This window comes from Pygocentrus nattereri, chromosome 15 (genome assembly GCF_015220715.1).
Source record: "Pygocentrus nattereri isolate fPygNat1 chromosome 15, fPygNat1.pri, whole genome shotgun sequence".
NCBI classification, from domain to species: domain Eukaryota; kingdom Metazoa; phylum Chordata; class Actinopteri; order Characiformes; family Serrasalmidae; genus Pygocentrus; species Pygocentrus nattereri.
The window spans coordinates 34,512,500-34,537,722 of record NC_051225.1 but is presented as its reverse complement, the minus strand read 5'-3'; the positions used below and the strand labels follow the sequence as shown (position 1 = coordinate 34,537,722).

At 37.7% G+C, this 25,223-nt stretch overlaps 1 protein-coding gene and 1 long non-coding RNA gene across 4 annotated transcripts in view; one reads left to right on the top strand and one right to left on the bottom strand.

The window, feature by feature from the left end:
* The window catches only part of fes (FES proto-oncogene, tyrosine kinase), a 41,604-nt gene extending 29,490 nt beyond the window's left edge, over window positions 1-12,114 (top strand). Inside the window, exons 11-19 of one of the 2 annotated variants that reach the window (XM_017699532.2) lie at window positions 608-844; window positions 2,232-2,354; window positions 4,580-4,633; window positions 5,041-5,159; window positions 6,907-7,001; window positions 7,097-7,220; window positions 8,336-8,493; window positions 9,268-9,390; window positions 11,501-12,114. In XM_017699532.2, the coding sequence (XP_017555021.1) occupies window positions 608-844; window positions 2,232-2,354; window positions 4,580-4,633; window positions 5,041-5,159; window positions 6,907-7,001; window positions 7,097-7,220; window positions 8,336-8,493; window positions 9,268-9,390; window positions 11,501-11,628 (1,161 nt within the window). In that variant the 3' untranslated portion in view covers window positions 11,629-12,114. The remainder of the gene's footprint in view (window positions 1-607; window positions 845-2,231; window positions 2,355-4,579; window positions 4,634-5,040; window positions 5,160-6,906; window positions 7,002-7,096; window positions 7,221-8,335; window positions 8,494-9,267; window positions 9,391-11,500) is intronic. The other variant, XM_017699533.2, reaches the window with a different exon arrangement.
* A 647-nt stretch (window positions 12,115-12,761) lies between these two features.
* On the bottom strand, window positions 12,762-24,938 carry LOC108428496. 2 transcript variants are annotated; one of them, XR_001857938.2, is made up of 3 exons: window positions 24,771-24,938; window positions 14,405-15,248; window positions 12,762-12,797 (listed from the first exon to the last, which is right to left on the bottom strand). It is a non-coding gene; the product is annotated as an uncharacterized LOC108428496 (long non-coding RNA). The 2 variants fall into 2 exon arrangements; XR_001857937.2 differs by having other exon boundaries at window positions 12,778-12,812.
* Window positions 24,939-25,223: the final 285 nt, after the last annotated feature.

Here is a 25,223-nt window from a genome sequence, read left to right as displayed (position 1 = left end):
CATATTGCATAAAACTGCATCTCATGTTCTGAGGGGCATAATATAGCTGCATACGCCCAAGAGCTAATCGAACTAGACGCAAAGAAAGGCTGTATGAGCTGTGGTTACAAACTGTGAATACTGTGAAGACACAAAGTGAGATATAAACCGTGACCTGAGTGTAAGAGTTATTAAATTGGTTACTGATTTGCGGTTCATAAAATTATTGTACCTATACAATGTGGGAAGTTCTTTGAACTTATGTTCTTTCATCATTATTGTGTATTGTATTTACTGTAGTTTCTTTAAAGAACTATCCATGAAAAGGAAAGTAGCATCACTTCAAAGAACCCATTTTGGCACCTTCATTAATAAGAGTGAAGCGCAAATCACTAGGGTGACTCAAGCATATGTTCACAGCTGTTTCATTTTTAAATGGACCACTTCCCACATTTCCATTAGCACACATGTGCAATGAGGACACAGGTCTTGATGGTGGAGGGGAAGTCTGTGAGGAAAAGAAATGGAATTGGGAGCAGGATGTGCTGCACAGGCTGCTGATTGTGCTGCGATCTGGACACTGTGTTGTGATAGTTCTAATGTGGCACGGACGTGTCCCGGTCTGTAGAGTAGTGTGTTTTACAATGTCCCCCAGGTACCCCCTGCTCTGTCTCCTGTGCCGGAGGTGGAGAAGCCTCTAAGTCAGCAGGGTTGGTATCACGGAGCCATCCCACGTGTGGAGGTCCAGGAGCTGTTGAAGAACGATGGAGATTTCCTGGTCAGGCAGAGTCAGGGCAAGCAGGAGTATGTGCTGTCGGTTCACTGGAGTGGGCAGTGTCGCCACTTCCTCATTCAGAACACAGAGGTGCGTGGAAAAAAATGCAGACATATGGAGCCTAACTGCAAACATAAATATTTAAAAATAAAATTAATGCTTTAACAGAAAATATTCTTCTTTTAGTGATTTATGATGGGTGACACAATAGCATACTTGTTTTAATAAAAATGACACGACTGATTGGCAGGAGAAAAAAAGAAACTGCTGTTCGAAAGTCTAAATGAAAATGTAAGGAGAAAAAAAAAGTTTTCTCTCAGAAATGAAATGGTATTCAATTCCAATAATACTCATGTTAAGTACAAATCTTCCAAAATAATACATAAAGGGGACTTCCATCAAAATACAGGTATAAATAAAAGGTTCAGACATAAACCAAGCTATTCAGAGAGGTTTGAAAGAAATGCTACGTTCAGAGTCAGACTTTTTCACATTATTAGTGATAGGAGCCAGACAAGGTTCCAGAAGAGAGTTTAATGTCTCTAAAAGCTCCCAAACATGAAAATTATTACAAGAAAAGGTGATTAAAATGCTACCTTATGTCCAAGACAGTGATTTATGTCTCATCTATCACTGTGAAGTTTGAGTTGGTAATTTTCTCTGCGGTTTCACATCAAACCACTCTGAATGATTTTGTTTACACTTTCAGTAAATCAGTTATGCAAAAAAATTGGGGAGTTCCTCTTTACGTACTCTAAGTACATTGTGCCAAAAAGGGCCAAGCTCTTAATATGAATGTTTTTCACTGACGGTGTTGGCCTGGTCAGAGTCTAGATTTTAATATTTCTTTGGGTTTTTTTTTGCACAATGTATATAGTAATGAAGTACAATTAATCAAGTGTTTACCACCCCTGTAGCAATTACGTCTATATTAATCATTTTTGTTTTATATACAATGATGTCATTTCTTAAGAAGTATGTGTCATTGCATTGACATGATGCTTCATTACAGTGCTGTACTTGGAACAAATGTTTGTCACTTTAGTTTAAGGCCCTTTATGTCCATACAATGATTTACTTCATTAACGTCCTATGTCATTTTGTCATTACCAGCATAAGCTAATCATAAATACTCAAGCATTGCTTTATGAATATTACCATGCTTTGCATGCTTTAAGATGCCCCTGTGTAGATTAGCCTTAGTTACTGAATATGCATGTACCAACTAAATTGGTTTTATATAATTGGAAATATTTCAGCCTCATGTGCAGCAACTTGAGGCATATTTAATGCAGCTTTAAGATTTGAAGAAGGCATGAAGTTAACGATGTGTGAATGTGCTGCTTGGCGTGTGCTACATCCTGTGTAAAGATGAATGGTTAGAAGTGTTAAAATGTTTCTTGTTGTGTGAAAACCTCTTTGTGGACTTGTGTCTGTGCGTGTGTGTGTGTGCGTGTTTGCTTGTGCGCGTGTGCAGGGAATGTATCGTCTGGATGGCGAAGGTTTCCCCACTGTACCACTACTCATGAACCATCTCCTCAACTCACACAAAAATGTCACTAAGAGGACGGACATAGTGCTGAAAAGGCCGATCCTGAAGGTAGCCCCCCTCACATTAATACTATTAAAATTTGACCAAACATCTGATTTACACAATTGCCACAAATGTAGTTGATCAGCCAAGAATTCTTTGGTCTGTGCAGTTAGTTTCTTTAACTATTGCACTGGAGCTAAGAGGCTGATGTAACTAACAGGTAGAGGACGGGTATAGCCACCAGTTAAGCATTAAACAATGCATGTTGATTTCATCATAAATTTGTCTCAGACCATGGTGAGTTATTAAGTAATTTCAAATAAACTTTTATATGGTCATATAGTATGTGATGCTATAAATGCAGCCTGGAGATACTACCGCTACTGTTTTTATTTTTGCAATATACTTTTGGCCATTTTATAGATAACAGAATGTTACGCAGTGTCCACACAAGCAAGTCTTTTTGAAATTGCTTGCAATCATTTAAACCCTATATTTTAATTGAAATACTACAAAGACAAGAAATTGGGACAGGGCCAACAAAAGACTGTTAAAGTTGTGTAATGCTGAAAAAAACACCTGGTGGCACATCTCACAACTAATTAGTTTCACTGGCAACAGGTCAGTAACATCTACAGTACATAATATCATCAAAAGATTCAGAGAATCTCTGTATGCAAGAGACAAGGCCGAAAACCAGTGGCTGGCTGTTATCTTCGTTATCTTTGACACATTTCTATAATGGAATTCACTGCATGGGCTGCTCTGCATACAAATGCCACCACCTTCTCTGGACCCAAGCTCATTTGAGATGGACTGAGACAAAGTGGGAAAGTGTCCCATGGTCTTATGAATCCAAATATGAAATACATTTTGGACCTCATGGATGTTTCTTCTTCTGGGCTAAAGAGGAGAGGGACCTTCCAATGAGACCCCTTGAGCAGTTGAAATTCTATATCAAGTAAGAATGGGAAAACACTTCCAGAGTGGTTAAAAGAAGAGGTGATATAGTACAGTGGTAAACATGCCCCTGTCATGCACTTTGAAAGGTGTACTGGAATTAAATTCAAAATGAACATATATTAAAAAAATCCCAACACACGTCCTCAGTTTCATCATTTGATGTGTTGTCTTTGTACTGTTTTCAATAAAATATAGGACTTAAATAATTAGCATCATTGGATTTCATTTTCATTTTCATTTTGCACAGCATCCTAACATTTTTTGGAAAGGGGGTTGCACTTGGCAAAAGCATAGTTTTTCCTACAGTCATTAATACATTTTAATTAGGGCTGCCCCAAACACCATTTTACAGGCTTTAAATACTCATTGGTCATTCCAGGAAAGCAGCCTAATACTTGTTTTCGAAACCTTTTTTCAGAAACTTCTTTATATAGAAATTCAGTCGTCTGTCTGATGGAACAGATATGCTTCGTGTCTTCAGTCTATTTAGGTCCAAAAGATCTTACCAGTGATTGCTTGCACACCAGCTATGCTAAATGGCACACCTTAACTTCCTTTAGTCCCCCCCCCAAAAAAAGTCTGAGGTTGCCACTAGTAAATGCAGCATAGTGGTGGTCATCATGTGCCCTCAACTTGTAAATATATTTCTGACACATATCATGGTTTTCTTTATAATTCAAAGTAATAATACAATGCAACTGAAGTGTGGCTTATTTTCCTATTTATATGTTAACTTGTTCAAAGGGTGGTGTGTAAATGGTTAGGGTAAATACTTCTGAATTTCCAACAGTGTTAGATCACAAATACAAAAACAGCTTTCATAAATCACATTATTAACATAAAAGAGTAAATAAAACTGCAATAATAGCCTTTTTTCTATCAGCCTTTGAGGGTTAGAAGCAATTCATAATTGAATTACCACATGCACACACACACAGCACGGCCACAGACATACTAAAAGGCGTGAAATCATCAAAGCTAATGACAATGTAGGATAGAAGAGGACGCTGGAATGCGAGAGCAGACACGGTTACCCATATAAAGGCTTTTCAAAAGTGAAAAGAGTCAGTGGTCAGTAAGAGGATGTAGTGTTTCCATAATGTAACCTTTAAATGATTGAACTGAGGTGGCATTTTCCGCTGCTGAGAGATGAGATATATATAATGAGTGAATATGTTCACTTTTGTGAAGCTCTCAGATGTTAGATCAGTTGTGTCAGAGCACCAGAAAGCAAAAATAGAAGGTTTCTGGACTGGGATCTGAGGCCACTAGGTTAATTGTGTTAAACTAATTCTGTTGTCGCTCTGCTTTCATCTCTTCCTTTCAAGGACAAGTGGGTCCTAGAGCATGATGACGTCATACTTGGGCAAAGCATCGGGCGGGTAAGCGCACATATGTAGAGTGTCCTCTTGAGTGGCTCTGTAAAAGGTTTGTCAGTTAAGGATGCTAATGGACAGACTGAGTGACCTTGCCATAAAAGATTTTCTAGAGCAATCCATTAACATATTAACCCTCCACAGATGCTTCCCTGACGCTGTTCATGCATGCTTTAGGCTGTTCTATCTGACACTCTACAAACTGCCAGGATAGTGTAAATCTGTCAAGATTTTTTTTGACAACAGTAACGTTCGTTTTGTTATATTTTTGACGTCTTAACGAGCAGACTTACCACTCAGTGCTATGTTGTTGCATCATGGGCATGATAGTTTATGATCTGAGCTTGTTTTGCAGTTTAAATCGCAGTGCTGTATAAGGTGTTTTGTGTTTGTGTGTGTTTGGTTGTTCAAAGGGAAACTTTGGTGAGGTGTTCAGCGGCCGCCTACACTCTGACAACACACCAGTGGCGGTGAAGGCCTGCCGTGAAAACCTTCCACCAGAACATAAAAATAAATTTCTCATGGAAGCTAGGTACTCTCTCACTACCTCATGCATATATTTGTTTTCATAATGAGTCAGGACATACAGTACTGTGCAAAAGTGCTGTATGCAAACACAAAAAAATGGCTTTTCCATCATAAATAAAATCAGACAGCACTGACTTGTTAACTGTCTTTTACAGATATTTAATTAAAAACAGCATAAAGAAGAGATATTTAACATTTCACCATTACCATTTTATCTTTTGCCATTTCAGTTTTAATGATTATTGTAAATATGCCCAGTTCAAAATTTCATGCCTGCAAATTTTTTTTAAACATTTATGTCTGTTTATTCTGTTCTGCTGCTAGAATATTCACGATGTTCAAACTAGGTTCTCATGCGCAATATTTTAACAGCACTTTATCCATTAGCAGTCGGTACTGTTAGCGAAGCTGTGAATAACAACATAATCTTTATTTGAATCTGAAGAATGATTTATTTCTTTGTTAGTTATGTAATATTTTGAAAAGGTCAGGATCACACACAACCTGAGGATTCATGTGGTTATTTCTCTTCACGCAGTTGACTTATGTGCTTGAACAGTCACTCACCTGTTTTGGAATGACTGATTTTGGTGCAACCAGTTAAATTCTAGTTGCTCATAAACTTGAACTTGCATTCAGAAGATGAAACCCTGGCTCTATTCTGGGCCCAGTGTTCTTCAATGCACAATTGCATTATAATAATGCTCCTGTCCCAACTTCAGAACATATTGCAGGCATCAAATTTAGAAGTGTGTGTGTGTATATATATCACGCATATATCGTAATCAAATCATGAGGTGCCAAGAGATTCTCACATTTTAATATATATATATATATATATATATATATATATATATATATATATATATATATATATATATATATATATATATATACACATACACACACACACACACGCATATATCGTAATCAAATCATGAGGTGCCAAGAGATTCTCACCGTATATATATATATATATATATATATATATATATATATATATATATATATATATATATATATATATATATATATATATACATACACACACACACACACACACACACACACACACACACACACGCATATATCGTAATCAAATCATGAGGTGCCAAGAGATTCTCACTTTTAATATATATATATATATATATATTAAAGGTGAGAATCTCTTGGCACCTCATGATTTGATTACGATTCAGAGGGCCACAATGCGATTGTAAAACGATTATCTTGTTACGATTATCATCTTGATGCATCTTTTTTTTCTTACTGTGTGATGACTTGGTTTTTTTTATAGCAAAGTTTGTAATGATCTATAATCATTTTACTTCCAATATCTTTTATTAATAAAACAAATTGAAGTTATGTGGCAAGTAAACTGGAAGATTCATTCACTGCTTTTGTTTGGAGCTCATGAGACGCTGCTGCTGGTCATGGACATCCACTTATATAAATAAAGTATATATATGTGTGTGTGTGATATATATTATTATTACTGTTGTCAGAACCTTGTAGCTCCATAACAATCAACTTGATAGAAGGAAAAAATGTACTTCTTTTGATGTAAGTAAATAATATGTAAAATATATACTGTTGCACTTTTAGTGAAACAATTGCAACAGTATTTTTTCTAAGCTTGACTGTTTTTCTCTAGATTTTTTAACACAGGACATTTTGTCTTGAAAATATGCAAAAACAAACACGTACACACACACAAGCTGTGAATCTGAATCTCTCACTGTGTGTTAAAGGATTCTAAAGCAGTATGACCATCCAAACATAGTGAAGCTCATCGGTGTGTGCACTCAGAAGCAGCCCATCTACATCATCATGGAGCTAGTGCAAGGTAATGACACATGACCCACCTCAGTCATCACTCTGCATGCTGACTGTGTTATAGCAGCACTCACACGAGCGGCTGTTTTTGAATTTCTGCTGCAGGGGGCGACTTCCTCTCCTTCCTCCGAACAGAGGGGCACAACCTGAAGCCCAAGATGCTGATCAAGATGGCAGAGAATGTGGCGTCTGGCATGGAGTACCTGGAGAGCAAGAAATGCATTCACAGGTGAGATGAGGTGTTTAAGAAGAGGAAAGCAGGAGAGACTGACTGAGGAAGAGAGGATTACAGTGGATTTAAAGCATGTAATTGAATCTGACTGTGATTTGCTGTATCATTATGTTAGCTTTCTCTCAGCGCTGAAAGAGAAATGTCCAGAAGATGGGCTAATGAGGGAGTAATTGTAAAAGCAGAAGTGTTGGGCAGGTTTTAGCTGCTGGTTTGGTCTCTGAGGAGTGAAGGACAGTTGGTTGAAGCAGAGCCAGGCTGGGATAGGCTGGATAATGAGCTCATCAGGGATGAGGCTTCACACGGCGGCTGCTCTGCTCAGAGTCAGTCACACGCAGCCTGAACCAGAGACCCTGCACCGCTAACACAGCCAACCCCCCCATTTTCACTCTCTCTTTCTCTGTGTCTCTCTCTCTCTCTCTCTCTCTCTCTCTCTCTGTATCTCTCTTTCTCTGTCTGTATCTACTTCTCTCTGTAACTCTGTCTGTATCTTTCTCTCCGTCTATCTCTCTCTCTTTATCTCTCTCCCCCTTTATCTGTTTTCTCTCTCTCTCTCTCCTTCTCTGTATCTCTGCTTTTCTCTCTCTTGCTATCTGTATCTTTGTCTCGTTCTCTCTCACTCATTGTATTGCTCTCTCTTTCTCTCCCTGTATTTCATTGTTTCTCTCTCTTGCTATCTGTATATCTGTCTCCATCTCTCTCTATCTCTCCCTCTCCCTCTCTATCTGTATCTCTTTTTCTCTCCCTGTGTAACTCTCTTTGTATCTCTCCCCTCTCTCTTGCTGTATCTCTCTCTGTATTGCTTTCTCACTTTCTGTCTCTCTCTCTTAATTTTTCTCTCTCTTTGGGTCTCTCTTACTGAATGTTTTTCTGTATCTCTCTGTATTGCTTTCTTTCTTTCTACCCCATCATCATCCTCATCATCATCATCATCTCTGTTGTCCTGTCTTTTCCCCTTCTATTCCTGTCTTCTGTCTCTCCATTTTTCTACTGATATTTCATGTTTTCTTTTATTCTTATTTTTCTTTTTGTCCCTTTTATTTCTTTCATTTTTCTTGGCTTTCTCTTGAGCTTTTTTCCTTGTTTTCTTCTGTCTCTCTCTCTCTCCTTCACAGGGACCTGGCTGCTAGGAACTGTCTGGTTGGAGAGGAGAGTGTAGTGAAAATAAGTGATTTTGGCATGTCCCGCCAGGAGCAGGACGGTGTGTACTCGGCAACCGGCGGCATGAGACAGATTCCAGTCAAGTGGACTGCACCGGAGGCCCTCAACTACGGTACAGCCAAACCAGCTGTGACTTTACCAGACTCCACAGATGGTTAAAGAAGTGATACTTCAGCATAAAATCTAATTTACATCATTTTGGCTCAAACATAGTCAGCCAGGACATGTTCGGTGTCTGACGATCACTTCTGTAGTTTTGCTTTTGAGTTACAAGGCTAATTAGCCACCAATTAGCACTGTGCAAAAATAATGGGCAAAAGCTTAAATAAATTGAGGCTTCAAGATGGCAACTATACTGTTTTAGCTGTAAAACATACTTTAACAGTGTGTGATAGTGTCATAAACCACAAACACATTTTTAGTCATTACATAAGAAATCAACATGACTTATGGGGTCCCATTACTTTTTAGCTACATTAGTTTTGTAGCTCAAATGCAAAACTAAAGAAGCGAGATACCAGACTTGTTTTGGCGAACCGAACACTTTTGGGGTAGGTTATGTAAATGACATGGTTTTTTTGCATGTTGATGTTGCATTTACCTTTTTAGGTCATTAGCTGTTTGCTTATTGTCATGTCTCTTGTGGTGAGGCACTTTGCCACCTCAAACTGAGCAGCAGATTATAGGTACATTTGAGAGATGTACAGCAGATGGTGAGCTTACTGTGATATTTGGAGTTAGTTAATGGGTTATTATAGTGATCTGTTGGGTGTCTGGTTTCTGCCCGGAATATCACTAACTGTGCTTGTTGTCACTGGGAGAGTTGGATTTGGTCATCTGCAGATGGGCTTGAGTGACTCAATTCTGCCCCCTGGCTGTGTTTCAGGGCGCTACACCAGTGAGAGTGACGTGTGGAGCTTTGGAGTACTGTTGTGGGAGACGTTCTCCAGGGGAATCACGCCTTACACCAGTATGAACAACCAGCAAACCAGAGACGAAGTTGAAAGAGGTGAGATTTGTGTCAAACAGTTTTACTTTCAGTCCAACCAAACCCTTAACAATCACACTGTAAAAGTGGGATGTTAGCTCCAGTCCTAGAGAGCCTGTTCAGTGTGTTCCCTGCACTACACACAGCTATAATTCATAATTATTCATTGAAAGCGGTGTAGATCCTGTAACCACTGCGGTAGCTAACGTGGTGCTGTGTTGACCATGTTCGTCCCACCTGCTGATGACCTGCTGTTTCAGGGACTGAGTTTTGCTAATATCACTCTGTGAAATAAGGTCTTAAATACACCAAGGTTAAATAAGCTGGTGTTACACAGATGATATCGGATATACTGGTATATAGTATCAAGTTAAACTCCATCCTTTGGTACTGCCGTCTCAAACCGTGGTTTATTCTAGCATCTTACTCACCTGCCATATTACCCCAGCTATCCGCCTGTCACCTCATTGATCCCTTTCTCTGTCACTATACACCCTGCTGCACTCAGCACTTTAACTTTAGACTCATACTTTGCACATTGTAAGGTTTACAGGTATAACTGTGTGTGTGTGTGTGTGTGTGTGTGTGTCTGAGTGAGTGATGGTAGGAATGCAGGTTTTATTGTATTTTATTTTGTTATTTTTGTTATATTTTATATTTATTTTATCTTATTCCCTATATGTGAATATCTGTCTGATACTGTGCATCAAGAACTCCTGTAACCAGAACCAAATTCCTTGTATGTGTAGCATACCTGGCCAATACAGCTTGATTCTGATACTGAATGACCTAATAACCTAAATCATATAGTGTCAGGGCAAACCACCATGGTCACTCCAAAAGCGTTGGAAAAGTGTTCCCATTAATGTAAAGCAAACCTCACTGTTTTTTTATTGTTCTGTTTGTTAGTTCTAAACGCAATGTATACATGATAAACATTTGTCAATTATTCTGGTCACAAAAGTCTTTGTATTGGTGGCCCAAGTGGCCAACGCAAATTTTAAAATCTGTCGTTTGTTGCACCATACATGTTTTTATCTTATTTTATCTTATCTTATCTCATCTTATCTTATCTTGTCTATTTATTTATTTATTTAACTTATGTCTGCATTTTTAAAAGCTGGACAGTTTTGTTTTGGCATTTATACATCATCAAATATCAAATTTCATTAATTTTTATTATATCATTAACATTCAGAATTATAGTATGTCAGGCTCTACATTTTCTTATTTTTGCATTTAAAAATAGCCAGAAACTTTTATTTTAAAAATTCAGTGCATTCTCAAATTTCTAAATGTACAGTGATTTGGTTTGATTTGGATTTCAGTACTTCTGAATAGTTTTTAAAAGTACACAATAAAAATGCATGAGGCTTTATTATTTTTATTTTATTTATTTTGTTTTTTTTAAATTATTTTTTACACTTGAAAATGGTCAAAAAGCCTTATGGTGGCATTCGGTGCACGTCAAATCTCAAATTCCACCGCAATTTTATGTATTTCAGCATGATTCAGATTTATTTTCTAACATACTCAATTAAAACAGTATACCAGGCTTAATTTATTTTTCTTTATTCATACATAAAAATGAAAATTGAACACAGTGGAAAACTATAAGCTGAACTGTGCTGCAACTCTTCACTTTCAACTCATAATACACTAGTGTTCAAAAGATTGGAATCATTTCTGGGTTTACATTAATAATTGCTATTGTTTCCGTCAATAATAACGTAAACAATGTAGGTTGAAAACTATAAGCTAAACACCTGAATGTATTTTAAATTGTTTAATTCAGTAACTCAAGTTTTGGGAACATGTAAATGTTAAACAGTACCCTGGAATTATTTATGTATCGTAATTTATTGACACATGCTCTACCTGAGATTTGATCATCACATTTCTAGTATGAGGCGTTTTTGGATTTTAATGTTATTAGAACTTCATTGTTTCAAATTTGATTAAAAACTATGATCTCAAACTTGAGCCCTTGTGTAGCTGTCTTCACACTTTATTCATAGCAATAGGAAAAAAAATGGTCTTTTACAATTTCACCCACACATTGTGTTTGTGTGAAATTGGAACACAGTGATAATGTTGGATGATTACTAATACTTCTTATTTTTATCTCTAGGCTATCGCATGCCGGCTCCCACCGGCTGTCCAGATGAGATCTATGCTCTCATGTGCCGCTGTTGGCAGTATGACCCCAGACACCGTCCATCATTTCAGAAAATCAGGGCAGAGCTGCAGTCTCTCTGACAATGATGCACATTAACAATGACAGCTGTGCTTTTTCACAGGCACAAACACAGAATCTGACTATGACTTCAAAATGGAAGCTGTCTATATGAGCAGAGCATCTGATTCAGGAGTTCCGCAACAGTTCATAATAGATGCTTTAACTTTTATAATATATTTAAATTGAACTCTTGAACCCATATGGGCTCTTAACTTATGACCATAGTGTGATGTGATATTTTTCTGCTGTAAATAAAGTCAAATGAGTGGAATCTGTGCACAGCTTTATTACTTAGGCTGTCATTTCCGTCAGGTCCGTATCACTGTATCTGACAGCTATGCAGTGTAGCATGAAATAAGTACGACAAATGACGTGCAGGCCTGTTTCACAAGGCCTGAAGATTAGAGTCAGTCCTCATTCACAGTGATTCAGCAAATGAAATGAGTTTGAAGCGTGTTAGTCTTGTATGACACAAAGTAAGCAAAATAAAGCACTCAGTGAATACGGCTTCACAACCAGCATCTTTTGGAGCTTAGCTTGATTCCAGTTGGAATGCAACCAAAATTCTTCTTTTTGTTTTCTCTCCAAAACATGACAAAGCATACATAAATATCAGATGTTGTATCCAGTCTGGCCTTTAGGTGTTGTTTTTCATCTGGCTTGCTCTGTGTGATTCTGTGTAGACTTCATTATGGGCTGTTCTTGGTCTTAGCCTTTGGGAAAGCAGAGCATACCGACACAAATCAACATGTAATACGCTTCTTCATTTAAAGCGATGGGTTCTTCCTTTTGTCACTGTTTTAATATCCTTTTAATACATTATGTATGCTTTTAATATACAATGACATTTAATATACATTTAATATGTCACTACTCGCGGCACGGTGGCGTGGTGGGTAGCGCTGTCGCCTCACAGCGAGGAGGGCCTGGGTTCGATTCCCCGGCCGGGCGGCCAGGGTCCTCTCTGTGTGGAGTTTGCATGTTCTCCCCGGGTTCTCCGGTTTCCTCCCACAGTCCAAAGACATGCAGTCAGGCCAATTGGTCATGCTAAATTGCCCCTAGGTGTGAGTGTGTGAGTGACTGTCTGTGTCTGTCTGTCTGCCCTGCGATGGACTGGCGACCTGTCCAGGGTGTATCCTGCCTTTCGCCCGAAGACTGCTGGGATGGGCTCCAGCATCCCCCCGCGACCCTGACGGAGAAGCGGCTTAGAAAATAGATGGATGGATGGATGTCACTACTCTCCAAAGAAATCCATGTATCCCCATTTTTGTCGATTTTAATTTATTTTTTGCATCATTTCAACACACTAGCTGTCCTACATCATTTCATGATGAGTGGACCAGTAGAAATGCACTTGGAGTAGAATTTCTTTACATTGAACTTACGTTGAGTGTTTTTGTCTTCTCCTGTCAAGTTACTACTTTGGAGATACTTGTTTTTCTTTGGACAGTGGTGATATTTAATATACATTACAGTTAATATTCTTTCAATATGCATTAATGGTACAAAATTTTATTGAAAGTAATTTTGGAGCATTCCTATCAGTTTATTCATCATGAAATGTTTGCACAATGTAAACAGCAGCTGATACGTTCCAGTGATGTAGAAAAAATTAAGATACATCATTTTGATATTTTGATGAAAATTTTTAAATATTGTTTTAAAGTATTGTTTTTTTAAAAAATCATGGAAATCTGAAATGACTTTTTTTTAAATAATAGTTTGATATAAACATTCTTTGTTTCACTATCACTGCTCACTAGCCCAGTGATGTGTGTGTGTGTGTGTGTGTGTGTGTGTGTGTGTGTGTGTGTATGTATATATATATATATATATATATATATATATATATATATATATATATATATATATATATCACACACATACATATATACATACACACCTATTCAGCCTACAGTAGTTTGGCTCCGCCCATCCTTTTTGAATGCAGCCATTCAGAGCACAACTCATTTATGTATACTAGTCTTAAAGGCACAAATAAAATACAAGACCAATGTAGGATATGCACCCTCTAAAGGGCAATTCCATCATTTTTTTTATTTTCCTGTATAATTAAGTTGTAAATGGTTCATAGAGAAACTTGCTGGCTTATTTACAGTGGTGCTGATAGGAACCAAGAGTTATAATATCTAGAGCACATTTATTCACTATCCAAAACCACCAGTGAACATGCATAGGCTGCTCTCCTGCAGAGTTTAATACCAACCTGCATCTAACACGCCCCATTTAACCTACTACTAATGCACCCTAAACAGCCAATTAAGGACTTCTGAACTTAGCTGCAGCAGGAATACAGATTTTCAGGATCAGGGTTGGTGACCTATAAATGATATGGTATAAACTATAGGACCCATACACAAACCTCTTAAGATTAGTTGTGTGCCACATATGGTGAGGCCTGTCATTAACCTTGCAGTATGACTGAATGCTATGCAGTACCAGGAAAAGTTAAATGGCAGAATATTACAGTGATTCAACACAGTTTTTATTAAAGTAAATAAATTCTTAGCGTTCACCTTATATTTCCATAAACTGATGTAACAAAAAAAAAAAAAGCAAATGTCATGTGACATGTCTCATGGTAATGCACACTAAATTAACTACAGCCTCTGTATGCAGTATGTTTAGTATGCAAGTCTTATTGTTCATTTTTGCCCTAAAGACTTGCCTGCAGCTTGGCTAGCGGTCCTAAAGTGGAATGAGGTGATGACGTAGGATAATGCAAAAGCACAGCATGCATTTACATTGCAGTATAATTATCGTATCTGTACTCACCTCACCATTCTTGTCAAGTAGGTCTGTGAATGTCACGAGTCTTTGGTATGCGGCGTGGCTCATGCAGAGGCCTTGCACTCTGAGGAGGCTGCTGATTGAGTTCTAGTGAACTGAGGTCTGTGTAGCTAATGACCACTAGAGGGCGATCTGTTCTGAATGCTAATAGCAAGTGAAAGTCCTTTAACACCTTAACCTTGGCCTTCTTCACTGGCTTTCCTGGCTAGTACTGAACAAATGATACTAATACAGACTCTGCTACACTGTCCAAAAGTTAGTAGACACCTGCTCTTCCAACGTTTCTTCTGAAATGAAGGGTATTAATAGAGAGGTTGTACCTCTTTGCTGCAGTAACAGCCTCTTGGAAAACTTTACTGTAGATGTTGAAACATTGCTGCGCAGATTTGATTATATTTAGCAATATGAGCTTCAGGTATTAGTGAGGTCAGGTACTGATGTCGAACAATTAGGTCTGGATTACTTCAACTCATCCTAAAGCTCCTGCTAATGCAATTCCACTGTTCTACAGCCCACTCTTGTGGGGCCCCTCTAGCAGATGGCGGCACTTGACATAGCTTGTGTGGTTTCACCCGCATCTCATTCTGTTTCTCAGTACTTTTTTGTGGAGATTAAACAAACTGGGTGCAAAATTGAGCACCTTTGTCAGCAATATGTGACCTCAAAGAAGCTGAATTCCCTAATTAGATGAACTGCATTGACACTTTTGATTTACAGACCTACATGGCTTAGTATTTTAGAACAAAGTATTTGTATGACATGTGATTTACTGCATGACGTGTAGTAAATGACAGAGGTGGGTGCTGCCACCATTTCCAAGGAAGTTGCCCTGTGTGTAGAGAAAAAAACAGAAAGCACATTTGAATGTCACTTTCATGTGACTAAATCTGCATTCATATCTGCTTAATCTTCACATTACATTCATGCCTCGTTTCTTTTTTTGAGAAATAACAAATGATTATAAGTTTTATAAATCACCATTTATACACTGTATGCAACATGAATTTGATTGTGTTTCATGGTAGTAAAAGAAACACAAATAAATCAATGCAAAGTAAAAAAATGTATATAGGAAGACAAATAAAAGGATAATTGAATAAAAGGATAAACAGGATGGGATAAAAGTCTCTGTGTGAGATAAATATTTTTCAGTGATGTTTGTGCTTTCCAAGGTACTTTATACTTTACACTGTAGGGTACAGAATGGGAGCTGTGCATGTAGTTTGCTGTGAAACTAGAAGTCAGAATATTCACTTCCTATTTACCCCTTAAAATTCCAAGCTTATTACATACTAATCAGAATCAATCCTTTATTGGTCCCAGAGGGAAATTGCAGTTGTTACAGTTGCCATTGCCATTATACAAGTATGCTAGCGACATTTAGCAAACACCTGGGATAGCATAGCAGTGGCCTAGTAACACCTTAGCAACCATCTGGAATACCATACCAACAGCCTAGTAACACCTTAGCAACCACCTGGGATAGCATAGCAATAGCCAAAAAAAATAAAATAAAATAACACCTGGGATACCATACCACATACCAACAGCCTAGTAACACCATAGCAACCACCTGGGATACCATACCAACGGCTTAATAACACCATAGTAACCACCTAGAATAGCACACCAACAGCTTAGTAACACCATAGCAACCACCTGAGAAAGTATGGCAACAGCCTAGTAACAGCTAAGCAACCACCTGGGATAGTATAGGCCAAGCAACACACTGGCTGGCCTTTTTAAAAAAAATCAAAGAATATATTACATTTTATATATATATAATATGTATATTATTCAAAGAACATTATTATTATTTTTGGAAAATAATAAAGCAAAATATGAAATGTACTATAACTTCATTTTGTTTTTTTTATTTAGCAAATTTATTGTAAAGTAATGGTGCATTAAAATGTGCAGTAGTGTGTTCTCTGTAGAGGATGTGATGACTTATTTTCTCTTAGAAAATCAACAAAATGTAATATGACCAGGAGTGCCCAAACCTTTGCATCTGACACTGTATGTAACAAACTACTTTTGCATTTAAGCATAAGCCTTAAGTTTAAGCCTGTTAAGTTTATAAAAAAAATGATGTTCAGGTAGATATATCCAAACTGTTGGCAGTAGTTTCGAGTATATTTTCCTTCTTTTACAAAATTACTATTCTGGAGATACAAGATTGTTACTATTAGTTTTCATTTTGGAGATTTGACAGCAACAACTTATCAAGTTTAGTCACAGATTTTGGTTTTCATAATAAAGATGTAATAATTGGAATCTTGCATCAGTGCCCTACAACAATATACTGTGTGTTCTGGACAGAATGCAGACATACTGGGAGTTTGAACTGTGAGGAAAGGCTAATACACCCTCATATCATTCAGCTTCCCATGACTTGCACAGCTACCACAGCTTTACAGTAACAGTTGATCAGCAGGCCTTGGAATTGCTACTGAGTCCTATGGGAAGTTTAAGTACTGACAGGGAGATTAAATTATCATTAACAATAAGCTCATGGCTTTCTGCTCTTATTTGCTGTTTATTCTCCTATTTAAGGGTGAGTCATTTCAAATAGTCACAGGGTGTGGCTTACCTCAGAAAATGTGCACTCATTTATCGTCTTCAGAATCCACTCTGAGGACATGCATTGCAAATTTGATTTGGCTTTCGGGCCCCGTGTTTTTCTTTCCCCTTTTTCCTACTGCTGTGATGTGGCTAAATTTGCGCTGGTTAGGCAAAAATGAAACATCAGAGCATCAAACCATTAACACTCAAAGAGCCATTTCATTGTTTTCTCCAAAATGAAAACTTTGCAGGAGATGGAAAATACATACTTTGCTTTTAATGTAAGTCAATGTAGAAAGCAGCATTCATTTTGTAAAAACAATATGTAAAAAACAACAGTTTGCTTGCTTAAATGGCTGTCTGCTTGGTGAAATAGCTCTTCAGATTGATAGAGTAATGTGATATGCATGGTTCCTTATATGTGGTGGTGCAAAAGTTACGGCACATTTATTACACATACTTTCTTTTTTTGTTTTTCCTAAATGTTAAACTCCGTGGTGACACTTGTTTGAGTTGTCCTTTTTAGATGAAGCAATCAATCAACAGACTCCCAGTAACATGTCAAAAACATATGAGAATTAGGTTTTGGGTTGAGGTTAAGGTTAGGGTTAGGATTAGGGCCAGGGTGAGGGTTAGGTTTTGGGTAATGAATGTAACATATTGACAGTACATCTACTTAATGTAAGTAATATATCAACAGAAAATGTACAAGATATTTACTTCAATGTATTCAAATGCTTCAGTGCTGCTACTTCACTGATGTTATTGATGTGATACTGATAATCTGTTGTGTTTATTAATCATCTCCAAAGTGCCACTCCAATTAAAGTGTTACCAAATTTAACAAATAAAAAGAAATTGTGGACGGAAAAGCAAATTGTGTGTGGATAGATCAGGTTTACTTTTTTGTTTGGCAATAAAGGTTTTTAGTATTTTTGACAGTCGTGTTACCATTTGAGGCAACATGCTGTTGCACCTTGTGTTGTAATGTCAGTATGGCAAAATTCATAAACACCTTAAAACAGGGGTGTCAAACTCAATAATAACTCAATAAAAGGGCCATATTTAAAAATCTCATCCGTCGGCCAGCTCTGTTTTTATTCCATTTGTACTGAATATTTTGCCATGACCTGAATGAGTCATTGTTTATTCAAAATTTGCCTAAACTGCAACAGCAAAATAGGCACTAAATATGTATTAAAAATTAAAATAGTTAAAAATAAAAATTAGTTGTTTTAGGTAGTTTTTTTTTTAACTTTTTTTTTTAACTATTTGTGTGAACTAGACACCAGGCATTTTTTCTTTTTGTGTAACCACTGGCCCATAGATTGTTGAGGGAAAGGAGGTCAGAACTCACTATGTTGCAGTGCATGCTAGGGACAGTAATGCAGCTCCGGGTGAAACAGGCTAATAATAATTCTGCAGGCTGAATAAGACGGTGTCATGGGCCTGATTTTGACACATGGGCCTTAGAGTAACTTCAGCCAACTACAGTAGCTAGTAATGTAGGCCACGATGTCAACTTAGCTTGCTAGCAGCTTCTGAAACCAGTCAACATTTTGCTCAGCTATCAGTAAAACCTCTCAACATTGTCTTCTTCCACTCATACACAGAAAATTCATTTCTAATTAAGAATGTAGTCTATATGTATGTATTGTGATACAAATGCCAAATTATGTGCTGCAGGGGCATTTTGACCAGTGTTTTGTAAAGCTTACAAAAGCCTACAAAGAATGCATTGGTGGGCGGAGACAGACAGACAGGTCAATTTTACTGGAATCAGGTGAGATGATGAGTCAGTATCAATGTCATTTCAGAAAAGAAAGTACATGTTTTGCCAGACCAAGTCCCTCCCCTACCTCAGGGCCTGGGTGTGTTTGCACACTGGGAGCATCCCTGCAGCACCATAATTACCAATAGTCACCAGATGAATGTCTCTATATGTTTATGAATGAGTCTGTCAGTTTCAGTCACTGTAAAGCCTTCAACTTGTCACCTAAGTGCAGGGCTTACTCTAGGGCTTACGGTCCTGTAGAGCCAGATTTCTGTACACTTTGGTGAGTTTCCTGCTCAAACTCACCTGATTCCACTCATATTTTAATTGTCAGGTTTGGTCAGTGTCCTAGAGCAGGAAAATGATCACACTGTGCTGCACCCTGCTGCTCAGTTCCCCTCTTGCTCTAGGCAGTAGCTAATAAGTGCCCAATTGTTTTGGCTGCTTGACAATCATAGTGCGGGAAAAAAAAAATCACCATGCCAGTTTGACATGAGTAACTTCAGTCCCTTGTCGGTCTTATGGGTGCTACATTCTCTTACTGTGAGTCACTGAAGCTGGTTAGCTTCTGTCTGCAGATGCTTCTCTTTATAAGAAAAACATTTCAAGATTTTTCTTTTCTTGATATACGTTGTTGGAAGTGGCCTTTCCACTTAGAATTAATATCAGCTCTATATTATGAAAAATATCACCTATTAGAGAAAATGAACGGTGTTTTCTGTTATATGTCAGATGTTATTTTTTCTTACAACTTGTTATATGCAAAATTGTTACCTGGATATACAGCACTTTAAAATTACACTGTTAATAAAATAAAATAATAAAAATGTTAATAATACATACAACTTTCTTTTAATAAATACAACACATTTCTTTGTTAATAATAATAATAATAATAATAATAATTGTATTTCCTATTTTTCCTATTTAGTACTGCAGGGGTCCTCACATGAGACATCATTACCTATGTAAGTATTATAAAGCAAAGTTTATACATAATATAGCATCAACTACAGGTACAACCCCATTTCCCCAAAACGGAACGCTGTGCAAAATATAATTAGAAACAGAATGCAATGACATGCAAATCATTTAAACCCTGTATTTTATTGAAAATGGTGCAAAGACAACATATCAAATGTTGAAACTGAGAAATTTTATTTATTTATTTTTTTAAAAATATTCTGCCATTTTAAATTTGATGTCAGCAGCAAATTTCAAAAAATTGGGACAGGGTAACAAAAAGCTGGTAAATTTTTTATAATACTAAAAAAACATCTGTTGGAACACCTCACAACAATAGGTCAGCAACATGATCAGGGTCATATCAGTGGCAGTTCACCAATGCACAAGCAAGTAGTGCAACAATTTAAGAATAATATTTCTCAGCGTAAAGTAACAATTTTACTTCTGGCACCACTCGAGGTGGCTGCCTGTTCCAGTAGCCCCGTGTCTGCATCTTCTATTTTTTTGTAAATTTTTACTCACTTTCTTTGTTTTCTGGATATTGAGACAGGGTCTAAAGCAGTTACACAACTTTTTTTTTTTTTTTTACAACTTTTTAAGCTTTTGACTTTTCAATGGATAATTTAATGGAACTTTCAGACTACGACTGCACCACATGCCAGAGGTGGACGAAGTACCCAAATCATGTACTTGAGTTAAAGTAAAGATACCCAAGGTAAAATATTACTCCAGTAAAAGTAGAAGTCCTTACTCTAGACCTCAACTTAAGTAAAAGTGCAAAAGTATTTGGCTTCAAATGGACTTAAGTATCGAAAGTAAAAGTACTAAAATATTAATTATGACACTGATGTCCTGTTATCAATTTTGTAACAAGACTCTCACCATGAACTCATTTCAGGTGAAAGTCCTCCAGTGTCTCTCTTGGTAAACCAGTCTTTTAATAGAACTTCATTAATTAGTGACGCTGACGTCAATTAAAATGATCATAAGCACAAAACACTGAAGGTAAACAGTTTCCATCAGGGAGAACCGAGTGGCTCTGAAATCACTTTTACACACAAGCAAAGTTTCAGTTTAAGATTACTTTGTAAATTAGTTACAAGCTGAATAAAAACTGGCTTTAAACTCAGGGTCACAAATAAGTTTTCCTTTACTGTGTTGATCTGTAGGCCTCTGTTCATAAACATAAACCAACCGAAACTGATTTACTATAAAATGAAAGTGTTTGTATGAATTCAGAAAAAAGAAACGCGCCAGTCACGACTGCATATGTGGACATATTTCTATATTGTGCTCTATTTACACAAAGTTAGGTTAGTTCATCATTTAGGTGACGTGTTGCTCCCAAATTTTTATGCTGCTGCACTGACGTTGAACCGTGCGCTGCACTGGGTCGGTATGACCAACAGGTCAAAACAAGCTCAGAACAAAGTGACCGCTGGGCCCTGATTGGTGCTCTGGCTTTGCACTTCTTTCGTTTTGACATGTTACGTTTTTATACACACAGAAACCAAAAGGAACGAGTAAAAAGTCAGATATTAGAGTCTGAAATGTAATGGAGTGAAAGTAAAAAGTCGCCCAAAATGGAAATACGCAAGTAAAGTGTGAAGTAGAGATACACGTGATTCCAACGGAGCTGAGACATCCTTATTGGGGCTGCAGAGCGAGAGAGAAACAGCGGGAAAAGTAGCGGAGATACAAAACAAATCTTCCTTCAATAGCTATGGGGAACGTATGGTCACTGGCTAACAAAATGGATGAACTGTCTGCTCTAACACGGACACAAACGGGAATACCAGGAATGTAGCATTCTGTGCTTCACTGAGTTATGGCTGAGCCTGTGTGTACCTGTCTCTCAAGTTCAGCTGAAGAGTTTTACTACTGTGAGGGTGGACAGAGACCACAAGCGAACTGGTAAGGGAGGAGGCCTGGCAGTGTTCGTGAACAACAGATGGTGTAATCCCGCTCACATCACGGTTAAAGAAGTAATCTGTAAGCTGGACATTGAACTGAGTGTTGTAGCTATGCATACATATTATCTTCCATGTGAGTTTTCTCACGTCATTCTGTGTGCTGTGTACATCCCACCTTCTGCAAACGCGAACGCCGCATGTGATGTCATCCACTCGACCATTGCGAGGGTACAAAACCAGAGCCCTAGTGCATTCATTGCAGTGTCTGGAGATTTCAACCATGTTACCTTCTCATCATGTCTGCCCACTTTCAGTCAGTTTGTAGTCACTATTGATGGTGTTGATGTGGAGGTGGTTGGTACATATAAATATCTGGGTGTGCCCTTGGACAACAAGCTGGACTGGAGCTGTAACACTCTCTCAGTGTACAAGAGAGGCCAAAGCCCTCTATTCTTCCTGAGGAGGCTGAGATCTTTTGGTGTGTGCACAAAGCTCCTATGGACATTCTACCAGTCTGTTGTAGGTAGTGCTCTATTCTATACTGTTGTTTGTTGGGGCAGGAGGACTAACAAAAGTGCTCTGAACAAATCTATCTAATCTATCTGAATTATCTGTCTAACAAAGAACTTTGGGACTTCATTCTCTGCAGTACAAAATATCATTATAAGAAGTCTGTGAGCACAGGTCGCCACTGCATCCACAAATGCCAGCTCTACCATACAATGAAGAAACTATAACAGAATCCAGAAACACCCCCTCCTGTTTGGGCCCAATCATTTTAGATGGAAAGAAGCGCAGTGGAAAAGTGCCACGTGGGCCGACAAATTAAAATTTGAAATTCCTTTTGGAGGTTTTGGACCAATACATGCAGACAACCAGACAATGTCTTTTTCAGAAAAGGCATTGCTTATTTCAGCAAGACAATGGCAAACCACATTCTGTATGTATTACAACAGCAAGGCTCCACAGTAAAAGAGTCCAGGTACTAAACTGGCCCACCTGCAGGCCAGATCTGTCATCCATTGAAAACGTGGCACATTAAAAAAAAAAAAAAAAAAAAACTGCTCCAGTCAGTCTCTTAGTTCCCAAATGCTTATAGAGTGTTGTTAAATAAAGAGGCGGTGCAACACAGTGGTAAACATGCTCCAGTCCCATATTTTTTTAAATGAATTGTGTTGATATCAAATTCAACATTTACGTTGTCTTTGCATGATTTTCATTTAAATATGTGGTTTATGTAATGTACACAACATTTCATCCTGTGTTTATTTACGTTTTACACACTGTCCCTACTTTTTTGGAAACTGGATTGTGTACAGGTGGATTGTACCAGACATGTAGATAAAGTTTTATTAATTTAATACTGAATATTTATTTTCTCAAAAAAAAAAACCTACTAGTTCACCTTGGGTTAAATGTATAAACTCATCACTGGAAGTCAGTATGGAAAACAGCTTAGTAAGACAAGGTGCATTTACACTATTTTCCCAAAAATATTCAGTCACCAATCCAATTAATTGAATTCTGGTGTTCCAATCACTTCCATGGCCACAGGTGTATAAAACCAAGCACCTAGGCCTGCAGACTGCTTCTACAAACATTAGTGAAAGAATGGGTCGCTCTCAGGAGCTCAGTGAATTCCAGTGTGGTACCGTGATCAGACGCCACCTGTGGAACAAGTCCAGTCGTGAAATTTCCTCACTACTAAATATTCCACAGTCAACTGTCAGTGGGATTATAACAAAGTGGAAGTGATTGGGAACGACAGCAACTCGGCCACGAAGTGATCCACCCACTAGTTAGGACTGCCCCAATCACATGATGCTACCAATGGTAGGAAGGTGAAGGCTAGCACAGGCTTCCTCTGAGACCTGTGAAACCAGCCACTGCATCTTTTGGAACTGCCGCTCACACAACGTCACGGGACAGCTAATCGCGCTCAGAGGAAAGTGCCAACCTCCAAATCTGTTACATCAGCTAACAGACGCCTGCGCTGACTAGCACCACATTGAGTGATGTGTTTCAAGCATTTTATAAGGAACTTTACATGTCTGAACAAGATCCATCCCCAGATGACATTACCCATTTTTTAACCTGTATTAATTTACCAAAATTGACCTTAGAAAATGCAGAAACTCTGGACAAGCCTATAACTGAAAAAGAATTTTATGATGCTTTAATGCAGATGCCCAATAATAAAGCTCCCAGTGCAGATGGCTTTCCTGCAGAATTCCACAAACATTTTTGGCACATTATCTCCCTTTAATTTTTTAAAATGATGGAAGATATACAGCACAACTCTAAAATACCAACTCATATGAACACAGCTGATATCTCAGTACTGCTTAAACCTGGTAAAGACCCAACACATCCCTCTAGCTATTGCCCCATATCACGTAATCACATAATTAGTAAAGCACTGGCTAAATTCAGATTCAGATTCAGATTCCTTTATTGATCCCAGGGGGAAATTGCAGTTGTTACAGTTGCAGCCATTTATGTAAAAATAAACACTTTACTAATAATTTAAAACAATATATAGAATTTACAGTATGTATAATTTAAAACAATATATAGAATTTACAGTATGTATAATTTAAAACAATATATAGAATTTACCGTATGTATGTGCACCAGATTTAAGTACTCTACACACACAATTGTTGTTATTGCACATATGAACAGTTTTTTGAGTCACACACTGAGGAAACGGATCGAAACAGTTATTCCATTAATTATTCACCCAGACCAGACAGGTTTTATTAAAGGATGGCACTCTGGATAATTTGCATAGACTATTCAGTCTGATTTCCATCAGCCAACAACTAAATTTAATGTCATAATTACCTCATTAGATGCGGAAAAGGCATTTGATAGAGTTAACTGGAAATTTATTTTTATAAAAATGCAGATATTTGGCTTTGGGAAATCATTCATCCAATGATGATCAGGACTTTACATATATATCACCCATGGCTACAGTCACTACTAATGGGCTCACTTCCCAGAGTTTTCCACACTGTAAAGGTGCACTAGACAAGGATGCTCATTGTCTCTATTTTTATTCTCAATTTTTATAGAACCACTAGCAGCAGGAAATCATACAAAATAGAAACATCAAAGGTATACTTACACAAAACGCACAACATAAGATCAGCCTCTATACAGATGACGTATCGTTATACCTTCAGGATCCATGTAACTCTCTGCAAAAGACAATAGCACTTATGAATTCATTCAGTCACATCTCTCATTTTATATATTATAATGTCCTTGTTACGCATAACCTTCTCGCTGTTGAAATAACATTACTCAGTTGCGGAAGTAGGCGCAGCCATGACTAAATAGAATGAAAAAAGTGTTCCCCACATAAGCTTAAGTTGCATAACTGTAGAGGGATTGACATGCAGGACAAAAAGCATCACATGCTGAAGCACATGAATCACAGTCCTGTCATAATCATATGATTGAAGTCACATCACCACGGGATCAGCAGATAATTCTCGTCGCTGCTGCCGCCTGTCATCAGAAACGCAAGATAATCTCCCATTCCTTTATGCCATCTCAGCCTCTACATTTGTGACAG